The sequence below is a fragment of the Ammospiza caudacuta genome, chromosome 7 (genome assembly GCF_027887145.1).
Source record: "Ammospiza caudacuta isolate bAmmCau1 chromosome 7, bAmmCau1.pri, whole genome shotgun sequence".
Classification (NCBI taxonomy): domain Eukaryota; kingdom Metazoa; phylum Chordata; class Aves; order Passeriformes; family Passerellidae; genus Ammospiza; species Ammospiza caudacuta.
Window position 1 is genome coordinate 46,275,669 of NC_080599.1, and position 25,383 is coordinate 46,301,051.

The 25,383-nt window shown below is 45.3% G+C and overlaps 1 protein-coding gene across 3 annotated transcripts in view; it reads right to left on the reverse strand.

Moving 5' to 3' along the window:
• The window catches only part of DOCK7 (dedicator of cytokinesis 7), a 95,095-nt gene that overhangs the window by 19,622 nt on the left and 50,090 nt on the right, over positions 1-25,383 (reverse strand). For 2 of the 3 annotated variants that reach the window (XM_058809036.1, XM_058809035.1), the window contains exons 15-33: positions 23,368-23,485; positions 22,582-22,652; positions 21,751-21,889; positions 21,489-21,590; positions 21,164-21,250; positions 20,160-20,391; positions 18,704-18,868; positions 16,747-16,916; positions 11,805-11,894; positions 10,689-10,784; positions 10,453-10,593; positions 10,221-10,334; positions 8,940-9,110; positions 8,088-8,227; positions 4,471-4,640; positions 3,468-3,622; positions 2,677-2,859; positions 2,126-2,261; positions 1,041-1,137 (exon numbers count right to left, since the gene is read on the reverse strand). In XM_058809036.1, coding sequence (XP_058665019.1) covers positions 1,041-1,137; positions 2,126-2,261; positions 2,677-2,859; positions 3,468-3,622; positions 4,471-4,640; positions 8,088-8,227; positions 8,940-9,110; positions 10,221-10,334; positions 10,453-10,593; positions 10,689-10,784; positions 11,805-11,894; positions 16,747-16,916; positions 18,704-18,868; positions 20,160-20,391; positions 21,164-21,250; positions 21,489-21,590; positions 21,751-21,889; positions 22,582-22,652; positions 23,368-23,485 — 2,577 coding nt within the window. Of the gene's footprint in view, positions 1-582; positions 601-1,040; positions 1,138-2,125; positions 2,262-2,676; positions 2,860-3,467; positions 3,623-4,470; positions 4,641-8,087; positions 8,228-8,939; positions 9,111-10,220; positions 10,335-10,452; positions 10,594-10,688; positions 10,785-11,804; positions 11,895-16,746; positions 16,917-18,703; positions 18,869-20,159; positions 20,392-21,163; positions 21,251-21,488; positions 21,591-21,750; positions 21,890-22,581; positions 22,653-23,367; positions 23,486-25,383 lie in introns of all 3 variants that reach the window. The other variant, XM_058809034.1, reaches the window with a different exon arrangement.

The following is a 25,383-nucleotide window of genomic DNA, read 5'->3' on the forward strand; positions in this document are numbered from 1 at the left end:
TGATGTGACTCTGGAATTTCTATCTACATCACTTCATCAGCAGGGTGAAATACCCTGGGCATTTGGCTTTCCCAATGACTCAACAGGACTGGAGCCTTGGACAAAAAGCCACTACTCGTCATAAGGAGAAATTACATTTTTGTGTGGGACAAAACAACTAAAGGCTGTGAAGAATTGCTTTCTAGTCCAGGAAGAGTCAATGTCTGCAAGGATAAAATTTGGCCTGATCTCCATGTGGGCACTGAGGACCCCATTCCTCAGTTTCTTCAGAGCTTCACTTGGGCTGAGGTTGCTTCCCTAGGATAAGGAACAATTCTTTTGCAGACTACAGGCTGCAATTTGAGGAGACAGAAAACGTGCACAGCAAAGCTCAAACACAACTCCTGAGCCCTCTGGATTAAACCACACCAAGAGAGGGAATTTTCAAGGAAATGGGTGTAATAAGCCAAAAGAGCTCATTCCAGTCAGTTGCACACACACACTGAGAAGTTCTGCCAAGCACCACAAACAATGCTGTGATGATTGAGTCTGCAGATGTACAAAATGGCAATTTGTAAGAACTGCACACCAATGCTACAGTACCTGGCTGGTTTGTGGCTTCTAAAAGCACAGCACATGTGGAAAAACAATCAAAGTGATGGATTAGGACAGGAAAGGAAAGCGAGCTTTGAGAACTCCAGAATGCTCTTATGGAATAAAGGAAATATGACATGAGATATAAATGCTATCTGTGGAAACTCTTAATGGATCTTCCCGCTAAATTACAGCTTAGGGCAGGGTTTTAAGACAGTAATGGATCGTATAAATCTCTTTAAATCTGATTTGGAAGTCTAAGGAAGCAAGGGACAGCAGAAAGGCAAAGAGTGGGGAGGGCAGTGTTGGAGTAAAAGCTATTTGCCTTTTTTTTTTTTTTTTTTGCAATGCCAGCCCTTTGCATCTGAGGGCTCAAAGCTGAGCTGGCAGTGACCTTCTGTGGGGAGGGGGACCCTGCTCTCACAGGCCTGGCACAGGGGCAGAGCAGAAGGAAAAGGCAGAGTTACTTGTCAAGCTTCTCGGTGTTCTGCCGCCAGTGAGTCATATCCTTTCTCCACCTCAGGTTCTCTTGACTTCCAAAGGCACTCCCAGAAGGGCTCCTCTCTGCAGGGAAACAGCAAAACAACAGCAGTCAGCTGGTGCTCACTTCAGCTGCACGAGCAGCAGCTCCAGATCTGCTCACAAGTGGCAGGTGGCAACAAAGACGATTTTCTGGAGCCTGAGGCTCTGTGGCACTCACCCAGGATGTTTACATGGCCCTAATTCTGTCACTGAGTGCCGTGAGACACAGAGAGGCAGCTGAGGCACTCACTGGTGAGAGCAGTCCCTTCCTTGGCCTGCACAAGGAGCCTGAGAGTGCCAACCCTCAGCATTCCAACACTGCTGTCCTTGACTGGCACCCAGGAATGTTCTCAGGGTGGTGCCAAGACCCCCCTTCTCACCTCACAATTATTCTCATTGCTGGGAGGGCAGGGGAATTTCAGGTAATAAAAGTAATCTGGCCACATTAAGAAAAAAATAAAGGTTCCCATCTCTGAAGTGATTCCTTCATTATGGCTCTAAACCACTTTTCCACCTTAGCCCACAAGGACAGGCTCGTGTGGCAGAGCAGGAGACAAAACCACAGCTCTGATTCTTGTCCCCTGGGCCACCCTTTGAATTTTGGGTGTTCCTAAAAACTACTGGGTTTTACAAACAGTAGAAATCATCAGAAGGAGCCTGTGAGCCCAACTACAGCTACTTCAGGTCTCCTTATGTCAGCAGAAATGCCCAGGAACTTTCAGAGCTGTCAGCAAGATCAGGCAGTTTGTTTTCCAGGACACTCTAGAAGATCCTACACTGGAAAAAATTAAAGCAAGAACACCCCATAAATGAGATGTGATGTCACTTAAAAAGGCAATCAAGTAGCAAATGAAGTGCCTGCAATTTAGGAAAGGTGTTGAGATTTTGCAGAGCCAGGGAAGGATGCTGCAAACAGCTTTCCTAAAGGCCTCCTTGTGTCCCACACCACAGATGGGTGCAAATAATTGTTGGGGATGGGAGGAGCAGCTTTTGGAAGAAAAGGGATGGCACAGAGGACTCCTTTACTTACCCAGCTGTCCTCTACTTCTTCGGACCATTTCCTGCCTTGCCCCTATGCTGCCCAAAATTGCTTCCTCAAGTTTGGCTCTCATGTCTTTTGACTTCTTAAATGTCAGACTGTTCATTCTTTCAAACACTTTCTTGCCCTGCAAGTTCCAAACAAAACCATGAGGGAAGATTTTTCAATTTGGGATATTTGCTATGAGTTAACAACTCAAAATATCTACAGATATGCAGTAAGAAAGGAATACAGATGAAGTTGGTAGGTAGATAAAACACTCAAATTCCAGCACTGCTACAGAAAACTCTCTTTTCAAAGTGGCACTGCAGCAGTTCCCAGATGAGGGGCAAGCAGCACAAACTGCTTGAGAAGTGGAACAAGTCACAGACACTCACATGGCTGGGACGTAAACATGGGAAAAGCCTGGCCTTGGGATTGTGAATACAGGAAATACTTTGGAGAGGGCAGGAAATGCCTTTCTGCAGTCGTGTAAAGGATGGGAGCATAAAGGTCCTCAGCAGGGCCCAGGAGGGACTGCAGGGGCTCCAGCTGGGCAGTACCTTGTACTCAAAGCAGGAGACACAGAGGTAGAGCAGGTCCAGCAGGCGGTTGAGCTGCAGCACTGACAGGTCAGTGAACCACTTCTGCAGGACGCTCTCGTCCGCGTTCTTCAGCACCCACAGCAGGCAGATGAGGAGGCTGCGGCTGGACTCTGTTGAGAAGGTGGAGTGCTGCCTGCCACCCTGAAACACAGGTCAGGACAGGGATCACATTCCCAGCACCACAGAGGGAGTTTCCTCCCTTGAGATAACTGCAATAACCTCAGCAGCTCAGGGGTTAGGCAGAGGGGCTGCATGTTATCTCATGCATCTATCAGGGTCTCCCTGAGAGTGCCCCTAAACCCCAGCAAAATGGGGTCACAGTCCTGGAGTAAAGGCAAGAGAAGGCAGAAATGGGAGGGTCTGCCTGCTACCAGGATCAGGATTCCCTCTCTGTGCAGAGAACAGGGAAAATGCCCCTCCTTGTCTTCAGCTAGGTGGGATTTACCTGGGATAGAATTTGTTCTTAGGGTTTGAAGCTCATAGTGACTACTGCACTTCACAGAGCTTTTATAAGACTGTTTCTATCTCAGGAAAGATAATTCTCCCACTTTGTGAGGTTTGTTGATTCCTATCCCTCCTTGGCATTTTCTTATGCCCCTTATGTGATACACACACAGCAACATGCCAATCTGCTTTGTCCCCTTTGTTGCCCCTCTGCACACCCAACTACAAACTGATGTGGGTCCCCACAGAACCTGCTGAACATTTGCTGGTTGACATAGGCTGAGGGTCAGGAAATGGATTTATACCGAAGAAGGGAGTAGGAAACTGCTGGGCCTGGTGAGCTGGGGGACAGAAGTCCCTGCAATGGCCATGGCCACTGTCTGGCTGATCATGCTGCCACCCTCGCTCTCGTAATCGTCCACGGCGACACAGCTCGGCCTCCCCCGCTGGTTGTGGCTCTCTGCAGAGAAACACAGGATTTTAGTCAGACCCCACATCAAGGCTTCACCCCCCAGACTCCATCCACAGTGCTGGTCTCACTGGAATGAGAATTCAAACTGAAAACCATCCCACTCGAGAGGTCCTGCAAAGAACAGGACAGTGATTTGAGGCCATGAAAGCAAATAAAGCAATTCCCAAATGCAACCTACACAACCTTAGTGCCTAAGACCCTTCTAACAAAGGACAACAGACCTCTTGCCCCTTTGAATACTCCAAATCCCTTCTTGCAGCTTAATTGTGTCAAGAAGCTCAGAGGATGGAGAGGAGAACTCTAAATTCCAAACTATTCCTGACTGGACTCCTGCCCTGATTTGAAATAACCTCTGCTGCTCTTTGGGACACTTTGCAAAGCACCCCTGAAAATGAACTGCTGATGAAGCACATGATAGGAGAAAGAAGAGGAACTCTGCTTATCCTTTGGAATTAGGAACTCTGGATCCTTTGGATTTAGGAACTCTGCTTATCCTTTGGATTTAGGGACTCTGGTACAGTGTGGGAGTGACTTTTTAAGCAGGTCAGAGACATAGATGGAAGCTGGCTCTGTATTTACATCAGCCAGTGGGATGTAAACTAAAGTGCACTGCTTTTTTTTTTTTTTTTATTGCATGCCAACAGGTGGGCAAATGCAACTTTTGAGTGTTAACAGGCACTGAAAGCACATTTTGCAAGTGAAAACAAACACGAAAACATGCCAAAATCGCAATTCAGAAACAACTTCGTCCGACAGCAAAGGCATTCATAATTCAATTCAGAACCCAAACACCCAAGCCTGGTGAGCAGACAGGCAAGGCAGAGAATATCAAATACCTGTGAAGTCATAGAGCTGAGGCACAGTTTCCATGATCACGCCAATCAGAGGTAGATACAGCATTGCCACCCGGGCCTTTACCTGGGGGTCAGCGTACCGCGGGTCCGAGTCGTGGCTGGACAGCAGGTTGTGTACCATGTTGATGACCTTCTTATGCAATCCAAATAATCTGTTAAAAGACAGTTGGGTCATGCACATTAGTTAATATCTTCAAAGCAAACTCTCTTTTGTAACTAAGGGGCTTCAAAAAGGGAAAAAAAATCATCCCGTTTTTTATTTTTAACTTCAGGCGAAGTACCGCTGCAGGGGTTTTTTTGATCTCCCATGGATTTTACAGATGGTTGGCTGGTTTTTCACTGGGCCTTGTAAAATGGGCAAAAATATCTCATGGAATGCACACCCATATAATGTGAACACTCTCATATATTCCATTAAAACCCCCAAAGTCCCAGTTACTGCTATGCTGACGCACTGAATCTACTCAAATCTCTTAGAAAAACTTAGGGAATATGAAAAACAGGGAGAGAAACTTGAGAGGACAGTGGGTTCAGTAAAACCATTCATTGTATTCTTTTTTTTGTCGTTATTTAACACTATTTAGAGAGAGACAAACCCTCCTAAACCAGAACATTGCTTTAATCAAATGATCAGGAAGTTTTTGCTTCAGCTCCCCACCCTACCCCATGCAAATATTGAACCAAAACTGGAGACCACAGATCCAAAATTCTGAATACAAAAAGTGGCAAAGACATGAAGGGATAGAAGGAAAAATAGCCAAAATGGCTTCTGTCATTATTCAGATGCAAACACTGGCAGAGCCCTTCTATAGAGCACCACGTGTGACCCTCCTTGAAAACACAAAACCTCCCCTGAATCTCTCAAGGACTCTGCTCCTTTCAATCCCCTCAGCCACCACGCAGAGGCAAAACTCTCCCAGAGCAAATAGCAGGTTCTCTCTGCAGCTATTTGCTTCTGTAGGCAAACCAGCCAAGAAGACACTTTACCCCATGCATGAAGCAGCCAAGGAAGCTCAGACATTAGGCAGTAGCAAAACATAAGCTGCAATGTTCAGACCTGAGGTATTAAAACAAGTGCTGAATTTCAGGCAGTATCCACTTTACCTGAAAAGTAGAGGTGAGTTCTGGTTAAAAAAAGAGCCTTTGACTGGATTTTTGGGGGTTTGAAGTTGACTATAAGGCAGCAGTACAGCTTGGGAGGACAGCAGCTACTGGAGCTGCAGGTCCTCCCTGTGGCTTTTAATCAAGCCATAATGAGATCCTACAATTGCTCGTTTGTGTAATTAGTGAGAGCCTTAACAACTAGGAAGGAAACGCTTATTTAAGTGACTGGTTCCTTTAGATTAAGGATAAAGAAAAGTCTTTGTATTATTTTGAAGGAGTGGCACCTAAATCGCGTTTTTAAAAATTCAAGGGAAACTATCCCAGAGGCCATAAAACTGCAGATGGGGAAAACATCCAAGCAAGGCTGTGTCATTCCAACCTAGGGATCCATGGATTTCTTTGTCACTTTCCCAGAGCTGGGTGGGCACTGTGGTGGATCAATCCCTGGTGGAGAGGAGGAAATGCAGCCCCCTGCTCTTCCTGCCGGATAAGGCAGCGAATCGATCTCGCCTCCCTCCCTCCCTTACCTCAGCCCTGGCCTGGATTTCTGTCAATACCCACCCACACTTGTGCAAAACTGACTCTGGCACCGAACTCTGAAGGCTGAATTCTGATTTTCTCACTTCTGGCCTGCACCCTCAGCCAAGATGGGCAGCGTGGGCACTGTGTGTGATGGCCAAAGCACCCCTGCAGTGTTTGCAGAGCCAGCTGTGCAGGGCCCAGCTGCTGGGACCATCACGTTCAGCTGGATCCCTTCCCCTGCACGCTTTGTTTGTCCTGTTTTTCAGGCTGCAGGTGCTCTGCAGGGCTGCTCTGCACCCTGTCACTCTGCACCCTGTCACACTGAGGGATGCATCCAACACACACCTCCAGGCACCAGGGAGCTGACTCCTTCTCTGCCCAACTCAATCCAAAGAGTTCTTATAAAATGAGTTAAAACTAAACATATCCTGCTAATGGAGCAAAAAGAGCAAGGCCAGAACACATTTAAGGCTCTGGATCACCTATCAAGGCCTAAAGCAGGTTTCTAACACAATAAGCAACTAGATGAACAGCCCTTTCCACCCCTGCTGCAGGATAATGAACTGGGAGCAATCCTGAGCTTTCTCCAGTGGTGGCCACAATATTTTATGGAAGGCAAGTGCCAGCACTCTCTTCTGCTGATCATGCATGACTGTTAAAAGTCCTCACAGCAAGGGAAGAGCAGATCTGAACACACTTGGTTTACTTTATCTGACAGATCTACCAGGAGAAATGCAGAGGGTTTGAGCTTGAGAAGTCAACAAACCTGAAACTCCAGGTTTTTCTGGAAAACAGTAAAAAGTAAATGTTTTACAGGTATATATCTGCCCCCAAATTCAGGAGCTTGGACCAAAATGCATTTCCAGAGCTGAACTGGTACCATAGGCCTTTTTTTGCTAGACAGAGAAAGGAGTTGTGTCCCCAGGGACACCAGCAAGCTCCTCTGTATACAAATTACTATCCTGGGCCAGGCTTAGGGGCTTGGTAGGCAGGTAGAGAACAGAAAGTTTGTGAAGAGCAAGGGCAGACCCACTCAGAGACAGGGCCTGATTTCTAATCAGTGAGCAGGATGCTCCTCTGGCACAAAAAGGATTTCTGCAGACAGCACATATGGGTGAAGATTTGCGGCTTTTTCCATTTCAGGCCAAACAAATGGGACTGCAGTGTGTTATGTATATATGCAGGAAAATATTCCAGTTTATGGCATCACTTTCTTCTCCAAGAGGAAACAGAATGAATGTTTAACTCCAGAGACCTCTTGGCAAAGGGGCAGAATTAACCATGAATCATCAGCATTTGTCAACTCGGCTGATATTTCTGAGTCCACCTTGAGAAAAATGTCTGTGAGGGAACTCAGGACTGTGGAAGCAATCAATAATTTCCATTGCAACCCATTTTAAAGAGGCAAGGCAGAAACAGCCCTAAATAACACAAGGAACAGGCTGGATGTCAGGACTAGAGCAGAAAATTATTTGCTGCACAAGCCAGGCGAGTCACTGACAAACTCTGCATGCTTGACTCTATTTGTCTATTTGTGTAACCCACAGGGGCCTCATCAATGCATAATTTACAGTTAAAAAGAGCTGGGAGAACCACAGGCAAAATATATTGTAACATTTAAAACCACCAGCAAGAGAGGCTTCCTAAATGTTGGAAATTATTTTCCTGTTACATTTGAGAAAAGCTATTTTCCTTTCAGAGCTCCAGCAGTGCCCCTGTGGCATCTGGGGGCTCCACCAAGAACTTCTTTCCCTCTTCTCAGCAGGAAAAATGTGATTGAAATCAGGTTTACAGAGTCTGGGATAAGGAAGAAACAGAAGGGGCAAGAGGAAAAAAGATTCTTAAACCACTGTTTTCTTATCATAGCTTAATAATTTATGTAAATTCTGGCCATGCCAGGACTTTCTTTGCATCCACCATTTGCTTGGAATTACAGAAACCTCTTTGAGAAATGAAACTTTGTGAAGATTTACCCTTCTGCATCAGGATCTAGGATGACAGCCAGTTCTGTGAGCACCAGCCCGGCCAGGTAATGCTGCTGGCGGAAAGGCACAGACAACTCAAACATATTTGCAATCTTCTGGTCTTGGACATTTGTGGAGAACCCAGAACTCTGAAAAAATCAAGTTTCAGAAGCTGCATCATGAACAGAGTCAAAGCTTAGGAAACACACATGAAGCAGTTTTCAGAATTAAAGACAACCTCATGCCTTTTCTCTTTTCTGTTTGGATCAAGGCACATCTACACTTAAATTCCATCCTAGCTCAGTAACCCTTCCATTAATTCTGTTTGTTGTTACTGTCTTCCCCTGTTAGGAAAGTTAAACCAAATAACCTTTAAAGTGGATTGGTTAAATTTTTAACTCAAAGATGCTCTTATCCAGGCTGGAGAAGGCTTTAATTGATTTAGTTTATGTGATTTTGCAACTAATTAATCCACCTGAATGACACACTAATTCAAATTACTTTTTCTGAGCAGGCCAGGATAAAGCTGCAGCGAGCTCTGAAGTCCCCTGTGTTGCCAGAAAAGGGTAACACTGGACAAAGTATTTTCCTTTATGGCTTATTTGTGTTTGTCCAACACAAGAGGGGACCAGGTCTCTAAGGACAGTGTGTGGTCACTACCAGGAGAGGGATATGGGCACTCTTTCCTCAATAATAAAAGCTCAAAAGAAATCAGAATCTCTGTGGCAGGAAAAACTGATTTCTAACTAAACACTTCCAAAAATACTACCAAGGGGGATTGAAGGTACAGTGACACAACTGCCTCAGAGGATTTCATTCTCAGCTCCGAGCTCAACTTGTATTTCCCAAATTTCTCAGTACCTGGGAAGTGGCTGAAGACACAGATGGTGATGGAGATGCAGGTGGTGTGAGCAAGCTGCAGGGTAAGTTCAAGGTGACATAGTGCTCGTGGCTGCAAATGATGCGCAGGAAGTCCAGCTTCAGAGATGCCAGGTTGCTGGGGTTTGTTAAGGAATACACCTTTGCAGACACCTGGAAAATCCAGCCACAGCACTGCAGTCAGCACCAAAGAGAGTGTAACTGCAAGGTGAGCCCCCCTGGCCCACCCCTGCTCCCCAGAATCACTCCCAAAGCAAGAACTGCAGAGCTTGGGTGGCATTAAATGGTCACGCCCACATCCAGAGCACTTTTTTTGTGCCACAAATTCAGTTCCTGATGTGCAGGAGCCACACACATCCCAGACGTATCTCTCAATCCATGATCTATACACCAGTAGTATTTAAATAACCAAATGAAGAACAGTGAGCTACACCTGTTGGGGGGCTGGAACAAGATGATCTTTAAGGTCCTTTCCAACCCAAACTGTTTTTTGATTCTGTAATTCCCACATCCTATTGATTTCAGCAGGGAGTTGTGAGAACCAGTGTGATGCACTAATAGCTGCAAGATGCAGGTTGTTTTTTACACATATATCTTTTATATATAAAAATATAATTAATGACACATAATATATGTAATATACAGCAGGCAGCATAAAATCTTAAATGCTCTTGCTGTTTTTCTGCCCTTTACAGAGAATGTTGTAGACTCTACAGGGAAAATGAGTCTAAGCTTAGTCCCACTTCTCCCTGATCCCCTGTTATCTCCTCTGTACACAGCATCAGAATGGATGTTTGTAGTCAAACAAAACTTTGTGTTATAGGCTGATTTCCAAGTCACACTGCAAATGTGGGAGGAGCCCTCCTTATGGGAAAGGACACCCTGCATGCCCCAAAGGATGGAAAAGGAGCTCAGTGAACAACATGATCATCCAGGGTCACCATGTCCTTAAGAGACCACAACAGTCTGAGTTCTCTCACAGAACCTCCTACTAATTTTTGATTCAATTACTCTGAACGTGGTGAGCAGAGGGAATAATTCTCCCTTCCTGCTGCCTGTCCATTCACTCCAGGGAGTGATTCCTAATTAACAGTTAAGAGAGTAATCAGAGAGGCGTAAACCCTAAATCACCTCTGAGAACGCCCTGCTCTAAGACCTGAACAGCGGAACTCTGTGTCCATATTTTACTGTCTGTCCAGAGAAATCTAACACTAACAGGCTCTGCCACGCTTCAGTTAAGCCACAATGTTTATCTGCATTCACCTGTTTGTAGCAGGTCTTAATAAGACCAAAAACAAATCCTCTGTCCATGATGGACAACAAATCATTGAGGAAAAATGCAAGGCTGGTGTTGAGCCGCTCCACCATTTCCGTGTCCTGGAGAGAAGGAAGAGAAAAACCAGAAAGCAGATGAAGAACCCTGTGTGTTTTCAAGCAAACAAGAGGCAGGAGGGCTGGTGGCTGAGCTGGGCTCAGTGTAATTGTTTGCCATCACCTTCTGGAAGCGGGAGACTATATCACTAGCAATTGTGCTGACCAGTGCAGACACGTCATCCATGAAGCGCTCCGGGAAACGATTCTTCCTCGTCGCTTCCAGTTTGTCAGCAAAATACAGATGATGCACCATGCTCTTCACCTATGGGGATATAAATTACAGCAGAGCCACTTGCAGCTGTGGCTGGCTCTGTTTGAAAGCAGGGGCTGGGGGGCATCGGGGAGGTGTTTGCTCACCATCAGCTCGAAGAAGAACCAGGCCTGCTGCAGGGCCGCCTCCCGCACGCTCCCGCTGCACACAACCCACTGCAGGGCCAGCTCCTCGTGGAAAAGCTACAGAGTCAAACCCAGAGTCAGCCCGAGCCTCCAGAGCAGCTCCCAGCACAGCCCCCATGAGAAATGACAGCACGGTCCGTGGCAAGTGTGGCAAACAATGAGTTAAGCAAACTAAATAACTGAGGACATGACAGCAGTGGTGGCATCCCATAAAGAAATCCCCAGCTAACAATGAGGGATGAGGTTATGACATGTGATGTGAGAAACGTTTCACAGCATCTCGCTCCAGGATTGAATCTCAAGTGTCAAAAGAATTTTCTGCCCGCCCCCAAGAAATAATAATTTAAAAAAAGGTTGGTGCTCAAATTAGTTTAGTTTAAAAAGTCTACCTTTCTGCCTGGTCTGATTTTCGCAGGAAAAAGGAGTAAAAAGTGGACATATAAAGTGATTTGTACAAAGATGTATATTTACTGTGAGAAAGGACTTAAAACAGTAAGAAAGAAACATGGGGCTCAAACAGCTCTTGGATTTCTTTTCTCGGAAAAGACCAACCCACAGACTGACGGTGGCAGGGGCCACGTTTTCTTTACACAAAAGCTCTGGCATTTTGCCTTTCTGACATTGTTTACGAGGTCCTCATTTCCTGTAAGGGAGTTCACTTTCAAAGTGACTCCCATTCCCTTTCTGGAGTCTCTCTGGATTAACATCTGGATAAGTGAGCTCAGCCCACTGAGCCATCCAACACATTTTCATTTTGCACACAAAATGCATCATTTATATGTCTAGACAGTGCTATTCATATTTTTTGAAAGCCAGTAATAAACTGGCCCCAAACACTATGGCCATTAAATCAGACAAGCAACTCCTGATCATTTAGTTCTTCCCAATTCAACTCCAAATACTTCACATTCCCTACAGCCTGGATATTCAGAGGTGTTAAGCACCAGCAGTTCCTAATGACCTCGGGAGGGAAAAAAAAAATAATCAGGCTATAAATAAAAGAATAAATTGCATCACGTTTTCAGAATGACTTGACCTCCCTGCCCCACAATATCAATTGTCTCCACTGAAATCTACCTTTTTGGTTGGTAATCGTCCTGTTAATGTTTGTAAGAAACTTGACGTCTCAGTGTGCGAAGACATACGATTACAACTTCGATCCGTAGCCTACGGAGTGGAGATGAATGAATGATGACAGGACATTAAAGTTTGCCATGGATGGGTTTTGCAGCTCAAGGACAACGAACGTTTACAAAAATACTCTTCCAACTGTAGGGTTTTTACAGCTCTTTAAGCATTCTCAAACTCTTAGGCATTTACAGATTGGGTCTAAACAAAACAACAGCAATTCTGATTGGTTTTAAGACACAGAGGTTATTTAAAGAACTGCATGTTCTGATGCACAAAGACAATGCTGCAAAGCATGAAACTTTTAATTGTTGCATTTCATCAACATGCACAGGTAATATCTGGAATTTCAGCCCATACCTCTCAATCTACCAGAGACCAAGCGTGGGGGGATGTACCCACAGCCACGCTGCTGCTGCCACGGGCAAGGGGAAAATCACTCAAGTTCTGCTTCTGATGGAAATAATTTGAGTAAGTGAATTGGACTGAATATTTTGGGAAGGCTGATAAACTGGGAAGGAGGAGCAGTTGAGAGGTACGTTCAAGGCAACCATGCAGTGAAGAACAGCAGGCAATGGGGGCTAAATAAACTCTTCCTGACTGAAGCTGCTGTAAAGTTTTCATACTTTGCAACACAGAACAATACAATTGGCCCTGGCAAATCACTGCCTCCAGCACTCAAATTGACATGTTTTAAGAGAGAATTTCATATGTGGCAATCAATTTGGGTTCACAATATTCCACTCAAACAAGTCATGAAGGATTACTGGACGATGAGTACTAAATGCTTGATGAGAATGGCAAAATGGATCACGACATCGAAAGGAATGGCAAACATGGACAAAACTATGAAGCTGTGATTAATGTTCCCACTTAGAAATGTGCTCCACCTGAAGCTGAAACTAGTGTGAGAGAAAGAGAAAAAAAGAAAACAAAAGCAGTCACAGCATTTACATTTCACAGACCAGCAACCACTGAAATGAGAGGAGGGGGAACGTTCACGCGATCGGAAGTTTTTCATGCAGTGTGGTGGGGGACAAGATGAGAATTTATAAAACCAAACTGAAAAGTTTGCAAAAAAAAAAAAAAAAAAGAAGAAACCACCAAAACTGGAATATGCACTGAAAGGAAGATATTCTACAGGGAAACATCAGGGAAAACAAAGGCAGAAAAACCTCTACCGAAGACACCACCTGTGTTGACTCTGCACTTGGGCTGGGGTTGGATCCCCATGGGGCAGCTTTTGGACCACCAGTGTTTACCCAGGAATTGGAGCGGTCCAAGCCCTGGGCATGTGACAGAAAGCAGTTGGGAAAGGAAAGAAATATTACATGTTGCATGCCATACAGTAGTCAAAGTTCAGTCCTTACAAGCAATCAAAGTGGGTACACTGCAAACACATCAGCACTTAGAACCTGAGCTCTCGGGTGCCTGTCGAGACATCGAGTCCAGAGGATTATTTTATATCTCACATACACACAGAACATGAATCCTGTCAACAGCTCTGGTCTGGCCTGTCCTGTCTGGAATGCTTGACATTCAAAAACTCTCCTCCTCCTGAAAAATCCCACTTGTCCTTTCCTCAGTTTAAACCCATTCCCATGGAGCCAGATGAGATTTACACTGTGACAGAGAAAAACTGGTGCTGAGATGTGAGGATGCTCTCTGAGGTTTCCAGCACCTTCAGGGCAGCCTGGAGTTCATAAGCTCTAAATTCTTACAGAAATTCCAAGAAACTGAAGAGGCCGACTGTCAATCCTCACAGAGTTCCCTGCCTATGGAATGAAAGTGCAGCACTGATGGTAGAATAACTGTGGACAGGATTTCACTTGGGCATTTCCTCTGGGCACTGTGGCAAAGGGAGGAAAGGGCACATACCTTTTCTGGAACCAAACTATTTTCCAAGCAAAACATTTGAAAAACCACCCCGCTTTTCAAAAGCTCAGTCTAGCCTGTACTCCAAATTCTACTGCAATGGATAATTTTGGCAAAATTACTGTGGATCCCTCATCTCTCTGCTCTCTTCTCCTTGGGACACTCAGAAAGAAGGAAAAATTCAAACTTGTGCTGTCACACTGGCTGCTCCCAAATCAGGAACAGTCAGGGGGATGGAGTGGACTTCCCTGGGTCCCGGGAAGCAGCTCTGACAGACACAATTCCTTATAAATAGCACACATTGATTTTGCCAACCCTCACCTGAGCGAGAGCTTCCATCCTCACTCCTGTTCCAACTTAGGGCTTTTTCCCAATACACAAAGCAAAGTTGCAGCCCATTTCATCCCAGTGATCAACATCAGCTGCAAAGTTCACCAAGCCAAATCATCTATTTCTCTCAGCAAACTAAAATCCACCTCAAGGTTGAACCTGGCGTGAGAGCTGTAACCTGGGATTCAAACCATTAATCCACTGAGCTCCTCAAGGCAGAGCTCAGCAGTGCTGTAATTTTGCTTAAGATGTCCAATAAAAAAATACTGAACACATAAGGAGAGTGTTTTAATCTCAATTACTTTTTGGCAGGAATAAATCAAAGCCCCGTGCCCTGCTCAGCCCCATAAACATGCTTTATTTTGCTCACAGTGATTTAAAGTCGAAAGGGCTTTGCAGAATGCTGAACTAAGCTCTTGTTTTGTAAAATCAGGACTAATTTTGAAAATGCCTTTATCCCCCTCACATTTCTCTCTCAGGGTTTCCTAATCTTGACATTCTGGTTCTGAGGATAACAATTAAACACACACTGTGTTTGCAGAAGCAAAAGTCATTTTGCAAAATTGTAGAAAGGGAAGGATTCTTTCCTTTTCAGAAAACAAAAGAGTACAAGAGCTCCTTATTGCTTGGCAGAGTCGCTCCAAAGTTCACAAAGCTGTTGTTAAATTCTGTGCTGCCCCTGGGGTTCAACCTGCAGCTGGGTCTGTGCAGGAACATAACCCACACCTGGGAAAATCCACTGGCAGAGCAATGAAACCCCACAACATCTTCTGGGCTTTTCCCAGCACACCTCCAGCATTCCAGGATCACTATAAACATGTCTTTTTAGACATTTCATACATTTTCTTCAGTAGGGAATAAAATTTACATGGTTTCAATTCAAAAAGGATGGCAAAACAAGTGACAGACCTAAGACCTCCTCTGCTGTGACAATAAACAGAAATCTTCCAAATCCTGTAAAGAGTTTTCAAAATGAAGTAAGACAAGATAAAGGTGACTTACTTATACATCACCTCTAAATACCTTAAATTAAAAATAACACCAGACTAGATGTTGAAGAACTCCCTCAAACAACAAAAAACCCCACAATTTGAGTTGTTTTAAAGCATGAAACTTCCTGTGATAGGGAACTTGCACCTCAAAATAGAATCTATCTGGGAATATTCCTTAAGCCATTACTTGGAGAAATAACAGGGATTTTTGCACCCTTTTACTCATGTCAGCATCTCAAGAAGTGCCTTATTTTTGTCTATTGATATTAAGAAACAGAAATAATTACACTCAACCAAAAGTCTGTACAGCCTGAGGTTAATTCCTGATGCTCAGACTACCCTACAGGAAACTTTTCCCTCAACAATTATCCACAGAACAGGTTTTCCTTTAAAGCCTGGAGTACACCTCTGGAAGAAAATCTCTCTCCATGTTGTACTGTGACATTATTCACCAAGCCAGCACACATTAAACTTCTGATAGCCTGGGTAAATTCCATATGCACATCAGTGCCTGTGGCATTTCACAAAAGGTCAGGCTTGTTTAATTAGCAAGATACTGAAGTGGTCTTTAAAATATTTCAAGACTTCTAAGTCCAATCTTTGATGTAAGAAATAATCATTTGCCTACCCACAATTCTTCAGCCTCTTATTTGGTCAGTAAATGATGTTATTCATTTAAAACTGGTAACCTCTTCCTCAAACTGTGTTTTTCTGGCTCTTATAAAACCCAGCATCAGCCACGTCACCCTGCCTGGTCAGGGTAGTGGCTTTGGTAACAACCTTGCTCCCTAAACTTCCGAAGGAATTTAACAGCTCCCTGAAAGGGCTCAGGAATTCACCTCTGCTGGAAGAGTGAAAGGTCATGGTGGGAAAGAGTCTCACCCTGGTGAAGTTATCACAGTTTGAAGAATAAAAAAAAAAAGAAAAGAGAAAACCCCAAAGCAGCTCGGGCGCCCCTCTCAAGGGAGGGAATTACCAACACTGCTTTGTCCTGGCTCATCCCACCTACTTTAGGCACAAAATGAAGGGCTCAGATTGGGACTGTGTTGGTTCTGTGTAGTTAGAAGTCAGCAGGAGGAGATGGATTTACTGAAATTTACTGAATTTACTCTTTACTCAAGAGCCAGAGTACAGCCATGCTGGATACTCTGCACCCACAGTGGCATGTCACTTTCTGGGGTGGTCAGTCAGTGGCAGTCAGTGCCCCTGTGCTCAGTTGGCCAGACTGTGCCTCTCACCAAGCATCCCAAACCCTCTCTGGGCCACGCAGGGAGCAGGAATATTCCTGCTGTGTGCAAGAAAGACATTCACTCTACACATGAGGAGCAGAGAAACCTGAGCAGCTGAATGCAGAGGAGAGGAGGGAGTCTGGGGCTAGGAGGGAAGAGTGGGGTAAGAGGATGCAAGGTTTGGGGAGACACAACAGAGCTGGGCTCAGGATTCAGCTGCTGGCCTCAGCCCCCACACTTGTGGAAGCAGCACTCCAGGATGGCTCCAAAAGTCAGAGACATTTCCAAGGAGCAGCGTTCCTGTGGTGCTAACAGAAACTACCGGGAGAGGGCTGAGGAGGGGCTGGAACACCCCCACGCCCTTCCTTGAGACTCAGGAAGGCCTGGGAGGTGCTGGGGCTCTGAGGGGTCCCTGACAGGGCAGGACAGGGCAGGACAGGGCAGGACAGGAGAGGACAGCCGTACCTTGGTGCCAATGATGGAGCGCACCTCGTCGTCGGGTGACGTGGGGGTGCCAGAGATGTCGGGGTTGCTGTTGCTGAGGCTGCGCGAGCGGTTCAGGTTGAGGCTGGCGGGGCGCACGGCCGACCTGGCCATGGTGGCGTAGTGCACCGAGCCGCCCAGGCCGCCGGGACCTGCGGGCACGTCCGGTCAGTGTGGTCACCCCTCACCCTCAAGACAGCCCTGCCTGGTCAGCTCAGCCACCCCTCACCCAGACCCCTCAGGACACCCAGCCCTGCCCGGTCAGTGTGGCCACCCCTCACCCAGACCCCTCAGGACAGATCTGCCTGGTCATCCCTCACCCAGAGCCCTCAGGACACCCAGCCCTGCCTGGTCAGTGTAGGCATCCCTCCCCCTCAGGACAGCCCTGTCTGGTCAGTGTGGTCACCCCTCACCCTCAGGACAGCCCTGCCCAGTCAGTGCAGCCATCCCTCACCCAGAGCCCTCAGGACAGCCTTGCCTGGTCATCCCTCACCCAAAGACCCTCAGGACACCCAGCCCTGCCTGGTCAGCCCGGCCATCCCTCACCCAGAGCTCCTCAGGACAGCACTGCCTGGTCAGTGTGGCCACCCCTCACTCTGAGGACACCCAGCCCTGCCCAGTCAGTGTGGCCACTCCTCACCCAGATCCCCTCAGGACACCCAGGCCCTCTCCACCTGGTCATTCTGGCCATCCTCCATCACCTCAGGACACCCAGCCCTGTCCGGTCAGTCCAGCCATCCTTTATCACCCAGAGCCCCTCAGGACATCCAGGCCCTCTCCTGCCTGGTCACTCTGGCCATCCTCCATCACCCAGGCTCCCTCAGGACAACCAGTCCTGCCTGGCCATCCTCCATCACCCACAGCCCCCTCAGGACACCCAGGCCTCTCCTGCCTGGTAACTCTGGTCATCCTTTATCACCCAGACCCCCTCAGGACACCCAGCTCTGCCTGGTCACTCCAGCATGAGAATTAAAAGCTGTTTTATCCACGGGGAAGCACAAGGCTCCCTGTGGGACTGTCTTTAGCTAACGGGATGTTTTCCAAACCTACACTCAAAACCCACCCAAGGTGGGCACAGTTTTAGGTACAAAACCCTCCCAACACCTCTCAGAGCTTCCCCACTGCGTGCATGAACATTCTTTCCAAAACCAGGTTTTCCATGGCTGTCACTCACACCACCTCTTTCCCATCCCTTGCTCTCAGCTAGGATTAATTTATTTATTAATATTATTTATTTATTTAATTCCCTCCTGCACCCAGACATGTGTTTTCTAGTATTTTGCACTCCTGCCTTAAATACATAATGTCTATATTTTATAGGTATACATAGAAATAAAGCCATGTCATATATATATGTATATATATATACATTATATGTGTATATATATGTATATATATACACATATATGTATATATATATACATTACATATATATATGTATATATATACACATTTAATATTATATAAATTATAAATTCAATGAATTTAGGCTCTATTTCAGGAATCAGCCCAACTTTGGTCATCAATTGCAATTGGATATTGATAATTGATGGATAATACCCTTTGGATATCTATTCCACCCAGCCAGTGTTTAAACTTTTGCTAGAACTGGATTAAGTATAAAAGTTCTTGTGAAGGAGACTGGGAAACATGACAGGCCAGGAGTGCATCACACCTGTCTCATAGAAAAAACCCTAAAATCCTTTTTTTTGCCTTAATTCACGATCCTTCAACAGTGACACTTATTTAAAATCATCAAATGATTAAATCTCTGAATAACAGCAATTAAACTCATCTTTTAAGTGGCTACAATGGCAAATTAGTAACAGGGACCTGCAGGGAAGCAGCCACGCAGTTGGAGCTCAGGAGCACCTGCCACCAAGTGGCTTCTGCCTTCTTTTACCAAACTTGAAATAAAATTAAAAAACAAAAGAGCTACCTGGTGATGGTGAGTTGGGGTAGGTGTTGGGCAGGCGAAAAACATAATAAATATAGGAAGCAAGCAGGCTGTTCCTGCCATGCTGGTCCTGGTTGCCATCCAGGTTCTTGTGAAGTCTGTTTATGATCGATGCCATCGCCTCAAAAGATGCTTGGCCCAGGTTCACTGAAAGCAAAAAGGGAGGAGTTTGGTTTAGAGGGCAGCAGAACCCAGGGGAAATCCTAAATGTGCTGTTCATCCACCTCCTGCAGGGTAAATGGTGGAGCTTCCCAGAGCTCAGCAAGCTTTTCTGATCCCAGACTGAGCCTGGAGTTCGAACCAGGTCTGACCAGCCTGAGAGCAGGACAGCTGCTCCAGTGATCTGCTGCCATTTTTATTAATAATAAACTTAATGAACTTAAGCTCCATTTCTGGAACCAGCCCAACTTTGGTCATCAACTGCAATGGTAACAAGAGCAAGTCTTTGTTTAACTGATGGGTAATACCCTTTGGATTTTTATCATGCTTTATTTCAGTTAATTATTTCCTCTAGTTAAGCCTTAGCCAAAATACAAACTGTATCAAATGAACAATTTCATTCTGCTGAGAGAAAAAAGCTGCTCGGAAAATGAGCACAAAAAACCACACACTTGAAAAATTAAGGATGAAGAAGACAGTAGCTAGAAAATTAAAATCTTATTTTAAATAAATCCAGTCATTAATGTCCATAATATTCCATACAAACCAACTAAACCAATTCAGAACACTGAAAGAGTAAAAGAACATTAAAATATAAAATTAAAATGCAGGTAAATTCTTTTCTAGAAAGATTAAACAAATAAATGATACAGCTAAGAAAATACTTTAAAAATTATTTTTAAAGCAGTCTTAGATCCTTATATTCCACTATGTCCAAACTCAGGTTTCCTACAAAAGAAAATCAGCAAAAACTGCTGCTTTAAATAGTAAGGATCTAATCCTGACTTAAACTTGACATTTTCTGTACTGCCAGAGCTTAGCCCTTCACAGGGAGCAAAAGAAGGGATTATTCATGCTGGCAGCATCAGATCCACAACAGGAACATGCAGCACCTGTAATTTCCTACTTCACCAGATTTTCCAAGGTGACCAATAAGGCTGAAACCCCTATTTTCTGTCAGGATGGAGACACCTTAACAAGCTCCAGTGCTAAAAAACATGCTGAGCATCCAGGAAAACCAGGCTCTTTTTCTGGTGGCTAAATTTGGACACCAAATTCCCAGTCCTTTTAGAAGCTTTCCATTAAATATTAAATATTGCTCCTGTGTATATCACCCCAGATCTGGATGCCAGCATGTTTTATTTGGGAGACACTTGGTATATTAGTGGTACTAAAAGAAAGCATAAAAATGGACTTTTTTACTTCTACATAAATATGATAAAATTGGAAGTGTCAAACTTTCAGCTATGTAATTCTCTATAAAACTTAAATAAAATACCTATTTGGCCTGCAATGACAGGAGGTCTTACTACCAGAAGGATCAGTTTGTCAAGCAGGAGATGAAGAAATCGCACTACCGGCTCCAGTTGAGAGGAATTTAAAGCTGAAATGCTGCTCTTCAGCTCATTTTCCAAGTTGTTCTCCATAATTCTCATGTCTCCTATTCGCACAGGGAACATGTGCTCATCCAGAGCATGGACAAGTGCAAAGAACTTGTCAAGGTAAGGGTCCTACAAACAAGCAAAAAGCCAATAATCAGCAAGAATCCCCAAAATATCTTCATTTTCTATGGATTTGTGTCTCATGGATGGGTGCTCGCCCTCATTTTTCTATCTGGCCATTTAATCTCACAAAATTAGCAGAAATTCAACATCTTTGAGAGATTTGTCCATATCTAACTCTAATTCTAGCTTCAAAGTTATCAAGGCAAAACTAGAGGACCCACAGACTGTGTATTCTTAGACAAACCAGACAAAAATGCACTAAAATCACATTACTACTTACAGCACAAATAAAATACACACAGCCTATCAAAATGACACAGTGGGAATTAATAAAACAAAAGCTCAAATGATTAAGCAAAGTGATTGTCATCTTTATTTTCAGATCAAAGGCAGACAGAGGGAAAATACAGGGAGGAAACAAAAGAGGAGGAGGGGAAAGGGAAGAACAACAAAACAAGAATAAGTAAACAAGAACAAGAAAACAAGAACAAGAAAACATCATTTGCCTGGGCTGTGTTAGAGCTGTTGTATCAAACACAGCAGGCTGAAAACACTGTTGGCCATTCACCCCCCTGTGAATTAAGGCCAAACCACTCATATTTTTAAGCAGAACTTCTCAAATATACTCACAGCAGAATGTGGAAAAACAGGTGTGCTGGCTCAGAACTGAAAATGAGATTGTAATTTCACTACAAGGGATTGTCACACACAGCATCAACTCTGACAGTGTTAACTGTCAGAAGATTATTTTGTTCCAGTGACTGCTCTCAGCACCCACCTGAGTGTGGAGGGATGACACAGCAACAACTTCCACATTGAAAACCCCTTTGTGGTTGTCCACCCACTTCATCCCAGGGAGAGGAACCTGCAGGTTGAGGAAGAATCAGAGAGGATGTGACAGAGAGCAGAGCTTAGGCTCTGCTGATTACATTTATTTTGGCCGGATCACATGCACATAGCCACACACAAACACTAAAATTCTGTCTAAATTTAATGGCATTTAGGAAATAAATAAATGTACACACAGAGATGTGTATACATACATCCTCTCATTTTTTCTCCCATGTATTGTGCTGGTTTCCAGCAGGCAGAACTCAGCTCACCTCTGGAGAAAGCACTGAATAAGCCTGGGGTGGCTTTTCCAATGACACAGGCAGGCAGAACTGACCCGTCTTTAACCGGCCATTCTGCAGCATCGGGATCCACTGCAAAGAGAGGAAAACAAAACCACTCATTTCTTAAGGCTTTCTTGGAGCTTTTGCCCAAGCTCTCCAATGGGATACGAGTTCCCAGGGATGCTAAACAAAGAGGCAGCACATGCATTTGAATGAATCCTGAGAAATGTAAGGACGGAAAGACACTCACGGTGTAGCCGACTGGAGTCTCCAGGGGTGTGTTTTGTTTTTGTTGGCAACTGACGTGGTAGAAAGTAAAAAGCAGGTGGTGGTGGTCTGTCAGAGTGGCTGGAAGCTTAATCTTGATTTCCTCATGAAAATCAGGAGATCTGTGCAGAGAGCAGAGCCTCAGCTGAGTCACCCACAGAGGTTTGCTACCTTGTGCTCCAGACTGAACCCTGTGAGTTAAAGGATCTACAGGGAAAGGGAGTGTATGGGCTACCCCAAGGGATTAAAGCTCACTTTCTGATCACCAAAGACTGGAAAAACTTCTACTCCACAAAAAAAAATGGGCAGCAGCCTCCTCCTCCTCACACAGGCACTCTGAACCACATGAGCAATAAACTCCTGTCTCAATGTGGATACTGCCACAAGCCCGACCTGCAGGACAGGAATCTCCCTTGGCACAGCTGCAAAGCCAGGAAAACGTTCCTGCTGGATTCAGCAGCCCTCACCCCAGCTGCAATGGAATTATTTTCAAGACCAAGTAGCTCCAATTTGTACCTAATGTCTAAAAGGCTCCAAGAAAACAACGGGGGCACCTGCTCCCGTGAGTTTGGAACATAAATCTTCACGACTGCTGACTGGAGCTGTGCTCGGAGCATCTGCTGAGCTGGGCTACGTGCTCAGGATCACACAAAGCTGATCTGCACCACAGCAAACAAAGGCTCTGTCTCCCAGTTGTCACAAAACTCTAAGGACAGCATCAACTGGCACTGCAGTCACTGTGAGTGCTGTCCAGACACTGATTGTTAAATAATTAACACCAGTCACTGGTGAGTCACTTCCACACTGTGTTTACCTGTTGTGATACACCACAGCTGTGTATGCTTCCTTGGAAAATTCAGGACAGCTGGATTTGCCAAAGATGACCTGCAAAAAGAGGAAAAAAACACAGGAACCCCCCTATAAAACTGTGCCAAGATCTGTTCCATAATCCTGCAGAGACATTTAGAGCTCCATTTATTGTACACCTGTACAGTTACATCTGCCCCTTGCTCCCTGCCCCTCCCCTTACAGGCAGCACTTCACCCAGTCACTGAAAAGGCACAATTTTAACAACTCCAGTGACACATGGACACAGACATGGCAGAAGAACTGATGGATGGAACCATCCCTGCACAGATCCTCTGAGTGGGGATCACTGCTGGCCCTGAACAAAGCTGACAATTCTTTGTCATGGAAGCAAAACTTCTGTTCCAACCATGAGCAGTGCCTGCTGCAAACACAGAATCCCAGAATGGGTTGGGTTGGAAGAGAATTTAAATCCCACCTCAGGAATGAGACAGGGACAGCTTCCACTACCCAAGGTAGCTCCAAGCCCCATCCAACCCAGCCTTGGACACTTCCAGGGACAGCGAATCTCTCTGGACAACCTCTGCCAGGACCTCACCACCCTCATAATCAACAATCTCATGGTAAAATCCAGCTGCTCCACCTTGCAAACTCTACACAACTGCACTCTTTGCTCTGAAATACCATTTTCCATTCCTCTCAAGCTGTTATTTTAAAATGCATTTCAGTGAGGTTTGAACAGCCTGATAGGAGTTTTAACTGCTCCCTCCCATGGAGCACAGGGCCCCCTCACCGGCATGGCATTGCTGGGATCCTCTCCATACATGAACTGCACTTTCACTGTGATGTTCCTGGCAGATCCCTGCCGGTTGGCAAAGTTAAGGCTCTGTGGGTACACATAAAGGAGATTCCTGCAAGAGACAAAGGCAGCAGCTGATGACAGGGGTCACACCTTCATTAATGCTGTCTGTTAAACCTCTGTGGAAAGGCAAACAGTGAAGGGTTTGACATTTTTTGTTCCATGAGATGCAGTGCACACCCAGACAAACAATTTGTCTTTGGTAATGACCCCTTATTGCAGACATCAAAAGATAATTTTTAAACTCTCATCACATTTTGAAACAGTTCTTGTTTGGAAGGGTCCTTGTAAAATCCATCCAAAAATTTCCTAGTGATTCTACAATCTAAGTTCAAGTGGAAAGAAAACATAAGATACAAAAGTTTTATTTACTTCTATTTCATATACTTTATTTGCTCAACACAGAGCAGCTGGTTTCTGTTAAATACCTTCCTTCTTTTTTTTCTTTCTTTTCTTTCTTAAATCTCGTGACATCAGGATAACTTCAGGTTCCATTCCTCCTCTGAGAATGGATTAAACTGCATGGATACATGTAGCTTCAGGTAATGACAACATTCCCAGGTAGCTAAAGAACTGTTTCAAAGGCTGAAGTAATAAAGTGCTCATCACATCCACAGGGAGTGTGGCAGGGCCTAATGGGAGGAAATTGCAGCACAGGAGATTTAGGTGAGGCACAAGGGAAAATGTTCTGGCTGTAAGGAGAGCTAAAGCAGTAGCACAAATTGCCTTGGAGGGTGTGAAACCTCCATTTTCTGGTGGTTTCTTAGGACAGGTGAGGCTGAGTTTAAAGACAACCTTGAGCTTCACTGGGCAGGGGACAAATTCTGGAAACCCCTTCCAGTCCCATTTCTTCAAGTCCCTGATACTTTATTAATAAACCATGAGAAATGCAAAATTCTGCAGTATTTTCTGTCCTCTGAGCCCTGCTGGGCCCTTGCCAACAAGGTGAAAGCTGGATTCACACTTGATCAGCAAAACTGTCCACTACAAACTCCAACCTGTCCTTTGTGCAAGCAACTTAGATCTACACAAACCTCCTTGATGTTCTTTTAAAGACAAAAAAGAGCAGACTTTTCCAGCTCAACACTCAGTTATTCAGAGGAAATGAACATTGTGCTGCTGCTAAACAAGTCTAAATGTATGAATTGTTGCACATCTTTAAAAAACCAGCCTGGCAATCCCCATTCCATGTCCCACACAGCCCTGCCCAGCACGCCAGCATCATCCTCCTTGGCCAGCCTGGCTCCAGCCAGGGGCTCCAGCAGGGATGGTTCCAGGGGAGCTCAGGGAGGGCTTCAGGTGCTGCCTCAGCTCCCAGGGATGAAGGACTGGCATGCTGCATTCTGGCCAAGCACTGCAGAACCAGCCCTCTGACAGCCCTGGCTTGTGAGGCAAGAGGAAAAAGAAGTTCCCTTCCTCTGGGAACTGCTATGTGGGTCTGAACACAATTTGTGAGTGGTTTCCAACTGTTCCTTGTCCCACAGAGACAGCAGATGCCAGATGGGCTCAGAAGCGAAGCGAGGAGCACAGCAGGACAACTTTGAAGGGGTAATAAAGCAGCTGCTGTCGAGTGCTGGCAGCAGGAGGCTGGTAACAAAAATACTTTTTTGGGTTCTCAGGAGGGCAGTAATTCAGGGAAGGTACCTGGTGCCTTTGAGATGCCAGGAGTTTCCAAAACACCTGCACTGGTGGGACACACTCCTGGAGGAGCAGCTGCAAAGGGAGGCTGCCCCTGCCTGCCTGAAATGGCATTACTGATAAGATTTTGGCCAATGAACCCCACCCAAGGCCTTGGTTCTGATGGCAATTCCTCAAATCTGCTCCCCTAACAGCCCCAGCTAATGCTGATCCTAAGGAATCCCCTAAGAGCTGTCCAGCTTCAGGGACATTTGGGGCAGCCTCATGAACCAGGCTCTGCTTCACCCCTGCAGGCAGAGGAATAATCTTAGC